This window comes from Perognathus longimembris, chromosome 10 (genome assembly GCF_023159225.1).
Source record: "Perognathus longimembris pacificus isolate PPM17 chromosome 10, ASM2315922v1, whole genome shotgun sequence".
Lineage (NCBI taxonomy): Eukaryota > Metazoa > Chordata > Mammalia > Rodentia > Heteromyidae > Perognathus > Perognathus longimembris.
Genome location: NC_063170.1, coordinates 13,611,114 through 13,629,289, shown reverse-complemented (window position 1 = coordinate 13,629,289; position 18,176 = coordinate 13,611,114). Strand labels below are relative to the sequence as shown.

At 39.0% G+C, this 18,176-nt stretch overlaps 1 protein-coding gene and 1 long non-coding RNA gene across 4 annotated transcripts in view; both read right to left on the bottom strand.

Annotated features, from left to right (window-relative positions):
• Nucleotides 1-13,501, bottom strand: part of Terb1 (telomere repeat binding bouquet formation protein 1) — a 33,185-nt gene extending 19,684 nt beyond the window's left edge. For all 3 annotated transcript variants that reach the window (XM_048355413.1, XM_048355414.1, XM_048355415.1), the window contains exons 1-10: nt 13,469-13,501; nt 13,079-13,189; nt 12,774-12,902; nt 11,863-11,994; nt 9,697-9,757; nt 9,491-9,606; nt 9,103-9,225; nt 5,784-5,936; nt 2,379-2,510; nt 889-1,014 (exon numbers count right to left, since the gene is read on the bottom strand). In XM_048355413.1, coding sequence (XP_048211370.1) covers nt 889-1,014; nt 2,379-2,510; nt 5,784-5,936; nt 9,103-9,225; nt 9,491-9,606; nt 9,697-9,757; nt 11,863-11,994; nt 12,774-12,902; nt 13,079-13,189; nt 13,469-13,499 — 1,114 coding nt within the window. In that variant the 5' untranslated portion in view covers nt 13,500-13,501. The remainder of the gene's footprint in view (nt 1-888; nt 1,015-2,378; nt 2,511-5,783; nt 5,937-9,102; nt 9,226-9,490; nt 9,607-9,696; nt 9,758-11,862; nt 11,995-12,773; nt 12,903-13,078; nt 13,190-13,468) is intronic.
• Nucleotides 13,502-13,506: 5 nt separating this feature from the next.
• LOC125358338 lies at nt 13,507-15,823 on the bottom strand. Its single transcript, XR_007212299.1, has 3 exons — nt 15,772-15,823; nt 15,327-15,384; nt 13,507-13,527 (listed from the first exon to the last, which is right to left on the bottom strand). It is a non-coding gene; the product is annotated as an uncharacterized LOC125358338 (long non-coding RNA).
• Nucleotides 15,824-18,176: the final 2,353 nt, after the last annotated feature.

The window sequence follows — 18,176 nt, the reverse complement described above, 5'->3', positions numbered from 1 at the left end:
TTCCTTCCCTCCTAACACAGGTCCTCTGTGCCTTACTGTTGTATAGGCTTGAGACATTCATCATAACAAATCCCCTTCTTTTCTTTTTTTTCCCTTCTTTTCATCTAGCTAACTCTAGATATTCAGATTTCAACTTAAGAATCACTCTCTCCCAAAGTCTTTTCTGCTTCAAGTATAATGGTTCCCAGTATATTTGTTTAGTTAAACTAAGCTCTGTGAACATAGACGCTTATGTGCTCTCTTCTCTATAGACTTGTTTTTTTTGTGCCAGTACTGGTGATTAAATTTAAGAACTCATGCTCTCTCTTGGCTTTCTTGCTCAAGGCTGGCCCTCTACTATTTGAGTCACAGATCTACTCCACACAGACTTGTATGTGCTAAAAGCACCCTAGTCAACATGTTTAAATATATTTACATTTAATAATATACAACTATTCTTATACATTGTATTAAGCTGTGTTATAATTTTGCTTTCCAAGTATAAGAACATACAGGTGGGGTGTGGTAGCAGAGATAGAGGGCAAAAGTTAGGGAGACTCTATCTCAAAAACAAGCAGGATCTAATGGGGTATACCTGTAATCTCAGCTACTTAGGAGGCAGAAGTAGAAGGTTTCAGGTTCTTTTTAAAGGTGGCCTAAACCTAACCAAAAGCTAGAGGTTCTAACTGAAAAACAAATAGAAAGCAAATTGGTTAGCAGTATGACTCAAGTGGTAGAGCACTTACCTAACAAATGTATGTGAGTCACTGAGTTCAATGCAATACCATTAAGATAAAAAAATCCCCTCCCTACCACAAGCCTGGAAACAAAAACAGCTTGGCTTGTTAGAGAAAATATCCCCTTTACGAACATTGGTTTATATTTCTCTTAGAGTACTTGTAAACTTACAAGTTTTTCTGCAGTTGTGAAGCACAAATGTGGCAGCCTTGTGTAATTCCTCATTCTGAGAATCAGTTAAGGCTTGTATCATGAGTGGAAGGCCATTGTTTTTAAAAAGGTCATACTGGTTTTCCTCTGGAAGATATATAAGAAATTATAACAGAAGGCAATTATTTTACCATAAACTATATGTATAAGGTTATAATTCTTCATTGTGAAAATTATACATTGTTCAAGAATTGTAAAGGAAAGGAAAATAGAACTTCAAAAGTATTGTCAATTAAGGAAATAATCTACTTGTACAAAATACCTAAGGCTTGTAAGTGATCATTTCTGAAATGCAACCACAGAGTATCATATGGATATAAAGTAAAACAAACAAAACAAAACTGACCTTTCTTGGTTTTAAAAAAAATACAGGGTAGGGCTGGAATATGGCTCAGTGGTAGAGTGCTTGTCTAGTATGCATGAAGCCTTGGGGGCAATTCCTCAGTGCCACATACACGAAAAAGCTGGAAGTGGCACTGTGGCTCAAGTGGCAAAGTGCTAGTCTTGAGTCAAAAGAAGCTCAGGGACAGTGCCTAGGTCCTGAGTTCAAACCCCAGGACTGGCAGAAAAAGAAACAAAAACAAAAAATATAGGGTAGATCCAAAATTACACAGAGAAGAAGTCAAAATGAGGAAAAGGAGAGCAGAAGCAAGACAGTAAAAGGAGAAGAGTGGAAAAGTGAGAAGGGGGGTAAAGAAGGAGAACACAAAGTGAGGAAAGTGGGGATGTTTAGAAAGGCGGAGATTGAAGAGAGGAGGGAAGAAGAAGAGGAAAGAAGGGAAGAATGGAAGAAAGGGAAAAAGGAAGAGAAAAAGAGAGGGAGAAGGGGAAAGGCGAGATGACTAATAGGTAGTAAGAAACAATCAGATCAGATCTGTGCAGCAAGCAACATGGAGAGCTGGACTAAAAAGTAAAGGTAGGAGAAGAGGAGCACAAGATGGTATCTATTGTATTCATTTTGTTGAATGGTGTTGAGGGGTGGAGGCCTAAATTAGAAAAGTAGTAGAAGCAATGGAAAGAAAGGGACAAGGAGGTGAAAAATAGAACCACAGGTCTCACTGATTGAATATAAGCTATAAAGGAGAATGAGGACTTCAAATGACTAGTTAAAGCCTGGATGACCAGGATAAAATTAATTAATATTTTAAGTCTTTTTTTTTTTTTTGGCTGTCCTGGGCCTTAGACTCAGGGACTGAGCACTGTCCCTGGCTTCTTTTTGCTCAAGGCTAGCACTCTGCCACTTGCGCCTCAGCACCACTTCTGGCTGTTTTCTCTATATGTGGTGCTGAGGAATTGAACATAGGGCTTCATGTATACGAGGCAAGCACTCTTGCCACTAGGCCACATTCCCAGCCCCTATTTTAAGTCTTTTATATGACTAATGGGGGAAGAAACGAAAATGTTTCTACTCTCATGCTTTAAAAGACATATTAAATAAATCCAGCACTCACCACAATCTTCAGTGCAATGCCCAAGAGCAAGTATGATGCTAAATTTTTCTTCTAAATCCAGACTTTCATGAGTCAGTAATGCCAAAAGTCTTGAAACTATGTGGTATTTGGATAGTATCACCCTAAAAGTAGCTATTAGTACAAAACACATAAAAAGAATAATAAGTATAAACTTAAAACATAAATATACTTATGTTTTTGGAGCTTATTCAGAAAGAATTGCAAATGTCTATATAATATTTAATACATGTATCATGTAACATATATGTGTTAATATAAATTCAGAATAAGATGTTAATTGCCCTCATTAACCCTTCTAAAGCAATTTTTGAAGTCTGATTGTTTAGTACTGTAGAATGTTGTAAACATGAAGTAATGCTACCTTCCTAAAAATTAAATATATTTATCCTCATACGTCTTTACATTGGCCAGTAAAGACATTGTGAAATAATCAAATCCTGCCTCATATTAAATTATTTTCTTAGCTGACCATGGTTCTGACGTTAATGAAACAATAAGGCATAGCTGAAACTATGCTGAGATGTAACAAAACACAAAACTCAAGAAGTCCACTATTTTAAGACCTCATGGGGCTTTTAATAGAGTTAATCCAGAGTTTAAAATATTGCTTTCAACAATAATGTAAATTCCTCAAGAGACTGGATCTTAATCATTTTTATATCTCTGGAGCTCAGCACATAGCAGGCACTCAAAAACTGCCTTTTAAATTCTTTCTTCAATAGAGCCAATTGCTGGTGGGTCAGGATTGTAATCTTAGCTACTTAGGAGGCTGAGGTCTGAGGACTGCAGTTTGAAGTCAGCCCTGGGAAGGAAAGTTTGTCAGACTCATCTCCAGTTATCAACAAAAAACTGGGAGTAAAACTATAGCTCAAAGTAGTTGAGCATAAACTTTGAGTAGAAAAGGTGAGGAACAGTGCCCAAGCCCTGAGATCAAGCACCACTACCAGAAAAAAAAACTTCAATACGAAGGATTATATTCAAGGCCTTAATGCTTTACTACTCGAGCCATGCCTCCAGCATTCAATAACTGCTTTTTGTTTTTTGTTTTTTGGTGTTGGGCTTCAATTCAGAGCCTAGGCACTGCCCCTGAGCTTTTTTTGCTCAAGGCTAGCACTCTACCATTGTAAGCCACAGCTTCACTTCTGGCTTTTTGGTAGTTAATTGGAGACAGACTTTCCTGCCTAGGTTGGCCTCAAACAGTGATCCTCCGATCTCAGCCTCCTGAGTAGCTAGGATTACAGATGTGAGCCACCGGTGCTCAGTCAATAATTGCTTGGTAAAAATCTGTTTTCAGTTATTTGTGAATGGTAACAGATTATGCAATCATTTATGGGATATCATTTTTCAAAAGTTGTACAAATGAGAATCAACCACATGTTTTGAATCTGAGCAAGGTAGACCTCAAACTTATTTTTAAAAAGCATACTTTCTGAGGGAAGAGGTAACAAACAGTACAAGAAATGTACCCAAGGCCTAACATATGAAACTGTAACCTCTCTATACATCACTTTGACAATAAAAAAGTAAAAAAAAAAAAAAAGCATACTTTATTCAGCTTTCAACAAGTTTGTCAATTGGGTATTCCACTTTCTATCTCAATAATATCCTTTGATTTCTTATATAAAACTTTTAGGTTAATGCTGTTTCGCTGTTGTTGAGTTTTTTTTATTTATATACAACAAGAATTTATTACTTATGGTACTATAGGATGGGCAGTCCAAGATGGAAATGGTATAGATTTGGCCATTTTGCATAGGTGGAGCCTTCTAGATGGTTCCATCCAGAAGAATGCATACATACTCAACATAATAGAAGGAACAGAGATTTCCCAAACCCTCAGGGCACGAATCCACTTGTGAGTGTGGAGCCCTTATGACAAAAGACCACTCAAAGTCCTTGTCACTTAATGCCATCATCTTGGGGGATATGTGCAACATTTAATTTTGGAAAGGCATCCTTACTCAGACCATAGCAGAGGGAATGCTCCAAATATAGGGAAGGCATTCAGACTCAGTGTATGCATAAGCCATGGCCAGGAATAAGGTAGGAGGCAAAGTATGTGGGTGAAGATTACTGACAGCATCATTAGCTAAACTGTTTCAGGAGGGCATTGTACATTTTTTTTTTTCCAGTCCTGGACCTTGGACTCAGGGCCTGAGCACTGTCCCTGGCTTCTTTTTGCTCAAGGCTAATACTCTACCACTTGAGCCACAGTGCCACTTCTGGCCATTTTCTATATATGTGGTGCTGGGGAATCGAACCCAGGGCTTCATGTATATGAGGCAAGCACTCTTGCCACTAGGCCATAGCCCCAGCCCCTGGCATTGTACATTTTGGGTGCTGAGTTTCTGTGGGAATGCAAGAGGGCAGTCAGCCTTGAAGGCATCTGGGAGACAGGACGAAAAGATGCCATGTTCTAATCCTAAGGTGTCCAAGGCAATGCTGTTTAAGTGAATTAAGTTTAGAAATGGGCTGAGAACATGGCTAAGTGGTAGAGTGCTTGCCTAGCATGCATGAAGCCTTGGGTTCGATTCCTCAGCATTACATAAACTGAAAAAGCCAGAAGTGGTGGCTCTGGCTCTAGAGCAAAAAGAAGACAGGGACAGCACTCAGGCCCTGAGTCCCAAGCCCCCAGGACTGGCCAAAACAAAACAAAAATGTTTAAGTATTACAGAATCTTAGTTTTTCTTATTTATTTCTTTTACAATCCTGTAATATGTATATGCCTCCATTTTATTTATTTTCATTCACATATATGAGTTATGCAGGGGGAATTTCATTTGGATATTTCCACTCATAAATGTGATATATTCCAATCAATCCCACTCCCTCTATTATTCTCTTATTAGTCTCTTCCTAAAATAATTCAACACATTCCACGATTCTATTTTCTTTCTTTCTTTTTTTTGCCAGTCCTAGGGCTTGAACTCAGGGCCTAAGCACTGACCCTGAGCTTCTTTTTGCTCAAGGCTAGCACTCTACCACTTGAGCCACAGCGCCACTTCTGGCTTTTTCTATATATGTGGTGCTGAGGAATCGAACCCAGGGCTTCAAGTATACGAGGCGAGTATTTTACCACTAGGCCATATTCCCAGCCCCCACAGTTCTATTTTCAAACATGTAAACCATCTATCTTGACCAGGTCTGATTTTCATTATCATTAGACTTGATATTAGTAGGCCTTGATATGAGTCCGTAAGGAAATCATAATTTCCATAAGAAAGAGAAAAATTGTAGTAGATTATTTCTAAGATCCTTTTCTACTTGTACAAGCTGGAAATCTAATCTATGATCATGTTTAATCTACAATTTCAAAATTCATTGTGCTGAATTCAACAAAATTCAATTTTAGAAATCTTACTAAGCATAAGCATTTTAACTCACGATTATCAGCAATACATGCATCCATTGTTTTTGTCACCACTACTGCAAGCTTAGCATTGGAAACAGTCTTGTATGAATCAGATTCCAGGTGCACAAGAACTTGAGATAATACTTCCAGTCCACCCACAGACACAAAGTATTTCTGAACATATGCTTTAGGAATAAAGTAGAACTGTTAGTATCTCAAACAAAACAGGTTCATGGTTTCATTCAATTAATTTCTCACAAATATAACAATAACTTATTTTACTGAAATAGTTACTAAAATCCCCAAAGTAAAGAATTGTTAAACAAAAATTAGGATACCCTAAGAGTCAAAAATTGGGAGGATCATGGTTCAAGGCCAGTCTGGGCTCTACTCTCTCCAGCCCCCTCCCCAACCCAAAAGAATTGAAATCCTAACTCAACAATAGAAGCTGAATATGGTGATGCATACCTGTAATCTCAACTATGCCAGGCACTGGTAGGAAAATCAGTCTGAGGATTCCCTGGGCAAAAATCCAAGACCCTAACTAAAAACACTGAAGCAAAAATGACTGTATACTTGGCTGTAGTGGTAGAATGCCAACCTAGTGAGTAGGTCCTGAGTTCAAGCCTCAGTACTGGAAAAAAATCCCAATCTTTATTAGTGAATATACACAATCACGGGTAGTATATTAATTAAGCACTTCCCTTTGACATAATACAACTTACATGCAGAGTACAAAACTGCCTTTTTGTGTTTAGGAATCTCTTTTATTTAATGATAACTGTTGTATTTCCTAAGTAATATTACTAACCTGTTCTTTTATATTAAATGAGTCTTTCAATAGAGGTATAACAAATATAGTCAACAGGAGGGAGGATGGTACATGTTTGTAATACTAGTAATTAAAAAAAGTAGGAGAATTTTGACCATTTTTTCCCTATGATTTTGTCTCAAAACAGTTCAAAAATTTTAATATATTGCATGATATAGATATATACAAATATGTATATTTTGAGTTAAGAATCATATTTTGTATTTACCATTTTTTACCACCACTGCTTGAAAAAACTCTTTTCCCTCACAGAATTCCCATGCACCATTGTAAAACATTAATCCTAAACTGGGTATCAGTGGCTATAATCTTAGCTACTCAGGAAATTGAGCTCTAGGGATCACCAGTTTGATAGCCAGCCTGGGTAGGAAAGCCCAGGAGACCCTTATCTTCAATTAACTACCAAAAGAGCTGGAAGTGGAACTGTGGCTCAAGTGGTATAGTACTAGCCTTGAGCATAAAAGCTTAGAGACAGTGCCAAAACCCTGAGTTCAAGCCCCAGGACACCTCCCCCCCACTCCATACAAATAAAAATTTAAAAAATCAATGACCCTAAGTTTTTTTCTAGTCTGTGAACAGGGAAATTTCTAATGTTAATCCAACCTTACATTCCTGGGATATGTGCTACTTGGTCAAAAGTTATTATTCTTTTGTTTGTTAATATTTTGTTAAAGACTTTTACATATACAGAAAGGATACTGGCCTACAGTTCTGAATGGGTGTAATGCTGACTTGAGAATATGTTGAAAAGTGTTTCTTCTACTTCTATTTCCAAGATTAATTTACATAGATTCATTTTTCTTCTGAAATGTGTGGTAGAATTCACCAAAAAAAAAATCAGAGACTGAAATTCCCCTTGATGTTAAGAATATAAATTCTGGGGCTGGGGATGTGGCCTAGTGGCAAGAGAGCTTGCCTCGTATACATGAGGCCCTGGGTTCGATTCCCCAGCACCACATATACAGAAAACGGCCAGAAGTGGCGCTGTGGCTCAAGTGGCAGAGTGCTAGCCTTGAGCAAAAGGAAGCCAGGGACAGTGTTCAGGCCCTGAGTCCAAGGCCCAGGACTGGCCAAAAAAAAAAAAAAAGAATATAAATTCTGAAATCTACTTAATATTCATTACCCATTTCTTTTGTGTGAGCTTTTGTAGTTTGTGTATTTCAAAGAAGCTATGCAAAGCTGTCAAATTACATGGCCTAAAATTGTTTCTGCTATCCTTTATTATCTTTTTAATATATGTTAACATCTACAGCAATGCCATCCTGTCAGAGTGATATTGGTAAGTTGAGCTTTTAATTACCAGATATTTGGATTTTCAACATTTTTATATTAATTTGTAATTTAATTCAATTGTTTCCCAAGCATACTTCATGGGTTTCTAGTTTTGTTATCTCATTACTTTGTTTTATGAGTGAATCTAGGGAGATTAAAAATAAAGCCAGGCTAGTGGTGCACACCTATAATCCTAGCTACTTGGGAGGCTGAGATCTGAGAATTGCTGTTCAAAGATATCCCAGGTAGGATCCAAAAAATATGGTACTTATACACAATGGAATACTACATAGCGATTAGGAATGGTGAAATATTGTTATTCGCAGGGAAATGGTCAGAACTCGAACAAATAATGTTGAGTGAGACAAGCCTAGAACACAGAAAACAAAGGGGCATGATCTCCCTGATATATGACTGTTAACAAAGGGAGACGGAGAGATAGTAGAGACCAAGTCTGTGAACACTGTATATGTGCTTGATACATTGTATATTGCATATGGGTCTACCTGACCTAGACAAGGGATGGAAAAACAGGTTGTAAGATATCACAAGAAATGTACACACTGCCCTACTATGTAACTGCACCCTCTTTGCACAACACCTTGTAAAAAAATTTATGTTCAATTAATAATAAAAAAATGAAAACAAAAACAAAAACAAAAAAAAGAAATGTACTCACTACCTTGTGTATGTAACTGTAACCCCTCTGTACATCACCTTGAGAATAAAAATTTAAAAAAAAAAAAAAGATATCCCAGGTAGGAATGTCTATGAGACTCTTATCTCCAATTAACCACCAGAAAACCAGAAGTGGGGCTGTGTCTCAAAGTGGTAGAATGCTGGTCTTGAGCAAAAAGAGTTCAGGGACAGCACCCAGGCCTGGAGTTCAAGCCCCACAACTGAAAAAAAAGATGCTTCAGGTTGGACATAGTGGTGCACCCCATAATCTCAGTACTTTGGAAGCATGAGAACAAAGAGTTTGAGGCCAACTTGGGCTACATAGTAACTTTGTGACTAGTCTGGCATATATACTGAGATCTTGTCTCACAAGAAAACATTCTGCTGCTACTATCTTCCCAATATTCTCTAAACAATATTGACTTCAATTTTTCTTATTGTCAAGAATCTAAAGGTGCTCAAAATAACCCCAAAATTACTAGAATAAAACTTAATGAAATAATTCAACAATTTTTGTTATGCTTTGAAATATGTTTCTTCAAATGGCCTAGAGAACACTACATACTCACTATTATTTGCAAGAGTAAGTCCAATAAATGAGCACAGAGGGCGAATTATCTCAGGTTTCAGGCAAGATATCAGCCAATCATTAGCATGTGGAAAAAGTGAACAGCAAAATATTTGATTCTCATCTGAAACGAGGCAATCATGTTTTAATTTAACATTTACAAAATAACAATTTTTCACTTATTTTTATCTTTATATTTACTTTTATCTTTATATTTATTTTTTAAATTAAATTTCATTTTCCTGTAAGGGTGATGTCAGTGGGGTTACAGTTGCATAAGTAAGGTAATGAGTACATTTCTTGTTCAAACATTGTTACCCCCTCCCTTGTTTTCTCCCACTTTCCCTCCCACTGCCCGTATCTTTATATTTAAATATTTGAATAATTACCATTTTGAGGATTGTTGACACAGGCACATAGAGCACTACACACTGAAGACCACAACTGATAGTTCTGGAAAACCTTATTATCTAACAAATTCAAATCATGTTTTGAAAGAACTGTCCTATTAGGTTAAAAAGGAAGCAAATTAAGATAAATATATTAAGGTCATAAGCAATGACTAATTAGCAATAAGAAATTTATATTTACTTACCTGAACAACTCTGCCAGAACTGTAATACAACCTGTTTCTCTCACAAGTGTTTGTCCACACCCTTAAAAAAAGCCATATGTTACACAAATGTAATTTCTATTTAGAAATTACTTTGTAGAAATGTAAAGCATTTATGTACTACTTCAATATCTAGCTTTCAAACTGCTTTACTGTAGTAAAGGATACAACATAAAATTACAGTAAATAAAAATCTACAATCAAGATTATTATGGAAAAATATACTTCTTATGCTTAAAAGACTGACAATGTTCAAATGGTATCTAAAAATTACAAAACACTTTGTTTACTTTTGGAGGAGGTTTGTTTTTCATGTGTGTGCTACTGCTTGGATGTTGAAGCTTTGAGCTCCCACTTAGCTTTTTTCTGCTCAAAGCTGGCACTTTACCACTCTACCACAATTCTACTTCCATCTTTTGCCGGTTAACTGGAAGTAAGATTCTCTTGGCTATGTCTACCTGGGCTGGCTTTGGACCTTGATTCTCAGATCTCAGCCTCCTATGCAGCTAGGCTTACAAGAGGGAGCCACTGGCAGTTGGCTAAAACATGCATTTAAATCATAGTTCCCTAGTATAATATAAAAAAATTTCATATTTTTGCACAAAAATTAATTCAACCTTTTCTAGTTTTTCCAAAAAGAGGAGAAATCAAATATAGAAGCATTTTGAGCCTAACAATTAGAATAATTAAATAAAACAATAAAGATAATCTTGACTAAAAATAATCTGGACCTCAGCAGTAGATATGTAGATATATGGGAATAGTCTATATTTCCAACTTTTCTATAAATCTAAAACTTATCCCAAAATAAAAACCAGTGCCCAGGGCTGGGAATATGGCCTAGTGGCAAGAGTGCTTGCCTTGTAAAATCCAGTGCTGGCTGATATGCAGTAAACCCTTTAAGTGGGAAGTTCACTGGAAAGTGAAGCAAATGAATTCATTTCAATGTTCCATTAGTAATACAACTCACTTGACTCTATTTAAAATTATTAATATATGGGCTGGGAATATGGCCTAGTGACAAGAATGCCTGCCTCATATACATGAAGCCTTGGGTTCAATTCCCCAGCACCACATATACAGAAAACAGCCAGAAGTGGCACTGTGGCTCAAGTGGCAGAGTGCTAGCCTTGAGCAAGAAGAAGCCAGGACAGTGCTCAGGCCCTGAGTCCAAGCCCCAGGACTAGTAAAAATAAAATAAAATAATTAATACATAAAGTTGTTAAATACATTTTTTTCTTTAAAGTTAATATTTATTATAAGTTAATCCGATTTTTTTTTAAAAAGATACTAGCCAGGCGCTAGTTACTCATGCTTGTAATCCTGGTTACTCAGGAGGCTGAGATCTGAGGACTGTGGTTCAAAGCCAGCCCAGGCAGAACTCTAAGCCTGGGTGCTGTCACTGAGCATTTCAGCTCAAAGATCCTACTCTACCACTTGAGCTACAGTGCCACTTCTGGATTTCTGGTTAACTGAAGATAAAGAGTCCCAAGGACTTTCCTCTCCAGGCTGGCTTTGACTGCAATCCTCAAATCTCAGCCTGAGTAGCTTGATTACAGGTGTGAGCCACAAGCACTGGCTATACAGTAGCAGTATTTATGGTTGTTGTTGTTTGTTTTCGTTGTAGTGGGTCTTGAACTCTGGGACTGGGTGCTGTCTAAGCTCTTCAGCTCAAGGTTAGTGGCTCTACCACTTGAGCCACAGCCCACTTCCATGAGACTTTTTTTTTTGCCAGTCCTGGGCCTTGGCTCAGGGCCTGAGCACTGTCCCTGGCTTCTGGCACTCTGCCACTTGAGCCACAGTGCCACTTCTGGCCATTTTCTATATATATGGTGCTGGGGAATGGAACTCAGGGCTTCCTGTATAGGAGCACTCTTGCCACTAGGCCATATTTCCAGCCCCTCCGTGAGACTCTTATCAATAATAAACTACTCAGAAAAGCCAGAAGTGGTGCTGTGGCTCAAGTGGTAGAGTGCTAACACTGAGCACAAAAAAGTTCAGGAACAGTACCCAGGCCCTGAGTTCAAGCCCCAGGATTGGCAAAAAAAAAAAAAAAAAAAAGATACTATATAAGGACTAGAATGATAAATAATTATTCAAATTTATTACTTTAAATGTTTTCAAACATTCACAAGAGAATTTACTTACTATTATTTGAAACCAGGACCAAAATAACATAGACAGACATTCTTTTTAAATTTGTGCTTGAATCATCATTAGATACGAACAAAACTAAGTCTTCAAATAAATCTGAAGTACACAAAGTTTGCTGACTGTAAACTGAAATATAAAATTTAATTTCAATGCATTAGTACATAACAATTATAAACAAAATGAACAATTATGAACAAAATATAAACATTATTACAATATTACTAAAGTATTTTTGCCCTGATAACTTTTTTCATTTTTAAAAAATTTTATTGCCAAGGTGATATACAGAGGGATGACAGTTATATAAGTAAGGCAGTGAGTACATTTCTTGTCAAACTTGTTAACTCCTCCCTCATTTTTCTCCCAACTTCCATCCTCCCCAATTCACTCCCCCCTGAGTTTTACAGTTGGTTCACAACATATTGTCTTGTAAGTATTGCTGTTGCATTGGTTTGCCTCTTACCCTTTGTCTCAGTATTTTGATGTTCCCCTTCCCTTCTCTAGTTCAGATAAACATAATACAATACCCAGGGTACCAAAATCAAATACAGTGACAACAGGTAAAACCATAGGGAAGAAAAACAAAAGAAAAGAAACCTAAGTAAATCTTAACTGGTTTGGGTTTTTTTTTTATTGTCAAAGTGATAATTTTTTGAAATAGAGTCTGACTCTTTTCCCCAGGCCAGCCTGGACCATGATCCTCTCATTCATGACTCCTGTTGTAGCTGGGATAACAGGCACATACTGCTTATACAAATTTTTCTGTTAAGATGGGGTTTTGCAAACATTTTGCCCAGGCTGACCTCAAACTCTGATCCTCCTGGATCTTTACTGTGCCATTCTAAAATGATTTTCAAGTAAAGAATAACACAATATGGAAGAATAAGAAAGACTTATTATTTTACCATTTTCTTCTGCAAGAGATCCTAATGTAAATAATGCTGCTTCTTTAACCATACTATGTTCACTTGACTTTGCAAGGTTTTTTACAAATATTAGACCACCAATTTCTCGAAAATAAACACCTGCATCACCTGTAGGATACATAGACAAAACAAGGCATATTTGATTATTTTGCTATGGATTTAAAAACTCAAATAGAGAAACTAGTTTGGCACATAGAGTGACAAGAGAAAGAACAATATATATTTAATATATTATAGTCCTAAAGAACAAGAAATATAAATAGAAGTTCATTATCATGTCTTACTGTTTTGTTGACAAATGGAATGAATAGTGACCAAAGCTTCCTTTTGTGAAGCAGAATTGTCCATTTGATATTTCAGACACTCCAGTAATAAGTTCAGGTCAGTTTTCATTTCTGGAGGGAAAATACACAATAAACAAGATTTTTTTCAATAATATCTATGTTTTTCTGAGAATGTGGCTGAGTGGTAGACTGCTCACCTAAAATACATGAAGCCCTGGGTTCGATTCCATAGTACCACATAAACAGAAAAAGCCAGAAGTGGCACTGTGGCTCAAGTGGTAGCGTGCTAGCCTTTAGCAAAAGAAGCTCAAGGATCCTGTCAGACAATTTTAAGTGTATTTCTCAAATATATCAAACTCATTTCATACATATGATCCATGAATTTCTCACCTTGCATTTTCTTTGTGTCCTCGTTTTCCATTTTGTTGATATTTTTCTTTATATTTCATCTATAAAATAAAGGTATTTTCACAATTCAAATCAATTTTTTTCTTTTTTTTTTGGCCAGTCCTGGGCCTTGGACTCAGGGCCTGAGCACTGTTCCTGGCTTCTTCCCGCTCAAGGCTAGCACTCTGCCACTTGAGCCAAAGCGCCGCTTCTGGCCGTTTTTCTGTATATGTGGTGCTGGGGAATCGAACCTGGGGAATCGAACCTAGGGCCTCGTGTATCCGAGGCAGGCACTCTTGCCACTAGGCTATCTCCCCAGCCCCTCAAATCAATTTTTAAGAGTGTCACAATAGGGCTGGGAATATGGCCTAGTGGTAAAGTGCCCACCTCATATACATGAAGCCCTGGGTCCGATTCCTCAGCACCACATATATAGAAAAAGCCAGAAGTGGCACTGTGGCTTAAGTGGTGGAGTGCTAGCCTTGAGCAAAAAGAAGCCAAGGACAGTACTCAGGCCCTGAGTTCAAGCCCCAGGACTGACAAAAAAACAAAACAACAACAACAAAAAGAATGTCACAATACAAAGGCAAAGGAGGGGGTAAAATAGCTTCCAGGAGGCAGAAGACTGGGGATTGAATCTGCAACTTATTAGTGTGACACAAGATAGGTTGCTTCAATTCTCTGAGGTTGTTTCTTCATATATGAAATATTACCGATATTCCTACTTCACAATGTTATTCCAAGAATTAAATATGAAAACAAATACACCTAGCATTCTAAGGAACTTTACGCATCCAGTTTATTTACTTTTGAGCCAGTCCTGGGGCTTAAACTCAGAACCTAGGCACTGTCCCTAATCTTGTGGGTTAATTTTTATTTACATATATATATATATATATTTTTTTTTTTTTTTTGCCAGTCCTGGGGCTTGAATTTGGGCTCTGAGCCCTGTCCCTGGCTTCCTTCTGACCTTTTCTGTTTATATGGTGCTGAGGAATCAAACCCAGGGCTTCATGCATGCTAGGCAAGCACTGTAACAAGTAAGCCACATTCCCAGCCCCACTGTCCCTAATCTTGGTTGCTTAAGGCTAGCTAGCACTCTACCACTTAAGCCATAGCTCCATCTTTTCTAGTAGTTAATTGAACCGTTTCTTGGGCTTTCATGCCAGGCCTGGCTTCAAACTGTGATTCTCCCTCCTGAGTTGCTAGGATTACAGGTATTCACCACCCACACAGCTTCAACTAAAATTTTATTGAACAAGTAACTAAATCTAACTGATCTCCTCAGATCTGTAGTATTTTCCCTCCTGTGACTCTTCATCTCATAGTTTCAAATTAGGCACATCTCCAAGTATTAGAGGTTTAAAACCAGACACAGGCATAAGTTCTCTATAAGCCAATTTCTCTCCATAAGGTAATGTTTAATGCTCATTTAAAACAACAATCTATTCCTAGGCACTGGTGAGACCAATTGCCACTACTAAATAGCTGACAGGGGACTCCAGCTCAGAATCATACATGACAGAAAAAAAAAATGTTCTTTAAAAGGAGAGGCAAGGAGAAAAGTACTAAACATAGAATCATACATACTAAACATAAAAACAGTTTAAAAGGATTTAAAAATTATGGACAAATGTGCCCAGGGTACTTGGGAACCGGTTCAGTGACAGACACCCCTAATACTTGCAAGTAAGGCAGGCAAATTCTGCCCAGCTGCCTCAGTTTCCACACCACCACAAAAGCCAGGCTCACCCAGAGAGCTGGAAGAACTCCTTTGGTCCTGCAGACTGTCCTGGGGCCGCAGTTCTCAAGTAGCAACTGGTTGGTTAGAGCGAGTCCGGCTGACTCCTCGCAAACTTACCAGCCCACTTCACCAGACCTCGGGCTCCCCACATTGAACACGTCGTCTTGCCCTCTTTCTGAGAAACAAAAATCCCTCTGGGTCCTGCTCATCCCTCTCCCCACCCCGAAATCACATGTGGACCCCGTTTTACACACACACACACACACAACATGTGGGAAGCAGCTGGGCGAGCAAACTTCAGAATAGTAACCAAACGGCAAAGCGTCCTCTCCCCTCCCTCACTTATCCGCTCCGGAAGTTATGGCGACTGTGGCCGGGCCTTGTGCCCGCTCAGGTAGGCCCGGCCCCCTCAGCTCAACCCATCCCCTCAGTTGGTAGGGTTAGGTGGGTTCCGCAGCCCTTGAGGCACCCTAGCCGTTAAGAGAGAGGGTAAACAGGCCAAGGGAAGCAGTCAGCTGAGCTCCCAGGCGGGCTGAGGCAGGGCGGAGGGCGAGACCTTTACCCGCGAGCTGAGGAGGACCAGGTGTTAGCAGCCTGCTCACTCTCGACGCCTGACTGGGCTTCCCAGCTCCGCAAGCCAGACTCACTTCCGTGGGCGGGACTTCCGGCCGGAACGCCCTTTCCCTCAGGTGGCCGGTGTCTGTTTATGATGGGGCCTGAGGGTTGAGGTTGGAGTAGCCAGGGCACCGGTGCGAGGCGTTGGGGTGGGAGGAAGCTACAACTAGAAGAGGATATGCACTCCTCTTACTGACCTGGTGTTTAGGGATCCTTGGCTTCAGAGTTGGCAAGCCGGGTGGCTATGTTGACTGCGCATGAGCACCCCTGGCCTGGTCCATCAGGCAGGTCTCCTCTTTCTACTTCCTAGCATCTAGGCATTCTTTCCTTGCCTTAGGCATCCTGATTTGTCCCATGGAGCAACCTTAGCTCAAACTAGGCACACTTCCCTCTCTAGACCACAGGTCCAGTACTTCGGGGTCGTAAATGAGGTCAAAGCCAAGATATATCTTCTAAAGGATCCTGTCTTATTTCCTTTGTAACAAAATCCACCCCACCATACTGTTGAGAGGCAGTGCTTGCAATGGGAAAGGTCAGCTGGTAAGATCAGCCAACCAAGGCCTTGGCCATTGGGTAAGGAAACCAGATCCCTGGGAAGCACCAACCTTGGCAAGGTCATTCAGGAGGCTCTGGCCTCAAGAGACTGGCCTCCAGTCAGTTTAGGGACCTAAAAGTACTAAGAGTCATTTTAACACCTTCCTAAGCCATATAAAAAGTCAGAAACTAGGCTCTGCCTTCCTTCCTTCTGGGTTCCAGAAGGTTAATGGACTGGGAATATGGCCTAGTGGTAAAGTGCTCACCTCATATACATGAAGCCCTGGGTTCAATTCCTCAGCACCACATATATAGGGGAAAAAAAGCTGGAAGTGGCGCAGTGGCTCAAGAGGTAGAGTGCTAGCCTTGAGCAAAAAGCAGCCAGGGACAGTGCTCAGGCCCTGAGTTCAAGCCCCAGGACTGGCAACAAAAACAAAACAAACAGAAGGTTAAGATTCTCACACTCTAACATGTTAGTAAACACATGTTAGTCCAAAGTGATTATTTTCGTTTTCTGGCACAGGGTCTTGGCATGTATTTCAGGCTGGCCTGTAACTTAAAACCCTTCTGTCTCTGAGTCCCCAGTGATAACAAGCATCCCCTATCACACCAGGATCAAAGTGATTATTTTAAAAAACGAAATTTAGAGACAGGCACTGGTGGCTCACTCCTGTAATCCTTGCTACTCAGGAGGCTGAGATCTGAGGATCAACGTTCAAAATCAGCCTAGCAGGAAAGTCTGTGAGATTCCTATCTCCAATTAACCACCAGAAATCCAGAAGTAGGGCTGTGTGGCTCAAAGTGATAGGGCACTAGCCTTGAGCAAATGAGCTCAGGGATAGTGTTCAGGTCCCAAGTTCAAGCACCATGACTGATAAAAAACAAAGAAGGAGGGCTGGGAATATGGCCTAGTGGTAAAGTGCTCATCCCGTATACATGAAGCCCTGGGTTCCATTCCTCAGCACCACATACATTGAAAAAGCCAGAAGTAGTGCTATGGCTCAAGTGGCAGAGTGCTAGCCTTGAGCAAAAAGAAGCCAGGGACAGTGCTCAGGCCCTGAGTTCAAGCCCCAGGACTGGCAAAAAAAAAAAAAAAGGAAAAGAAAAAAAAATTTAGGATTATATGTAAACAGGGCACAGGAACTCTTACCCGTAATTTCAGCTACTTGACAGAGATAGGGAACATCACAGTTTGAGATCACCTTGTACAAAAAGTTAGCATGTCAATCAATAAGCTGAATATGGTGGTCCAGAGCTGTGTCCCCAGCAACATGGAATAGGTAGTATAATTGCAGTCCAAGGCCAGCCAGAGCAAACAGCAATACCTTATCTAAAAAGAATCTAAAAGCAAATAGGGCTGAAGGAATGGGTCCAGTAGTACAGTGAGTGCCTGCTTAACCAATAACTCTGTTCAGAGTCAGCACCATTAAAAAAAAACAAAACTTATGTAATGTGGGCGAGATGACTCAATAAAACTTTTACTAAGAAAGTATAGGCATCAAAGCCTATATTACTTTGATTACAATGACACTACATACAAGGGGATGGTTTTGTTTTCTAATAAAACTACATCCTGAAATATTTTTTTAAATGTTTTTAAAAATTAATATTTGTCTTAAAATGTCTATAGCTAGAGTCCATAGATAGTTTAAATTCATTACTTAAAATAAGAAAAAATATTAAAACTATTGCTAATGAAACATCCAAGTTTTATGATGAAGTAGCAAAGCATCATTAAATGAACTGAATTTTAAAGTGAGCAGTTTTCATTCTTTAAAAGATGATTAAAAGATGATTCCTTTCTCTCTCTGTTCCAAA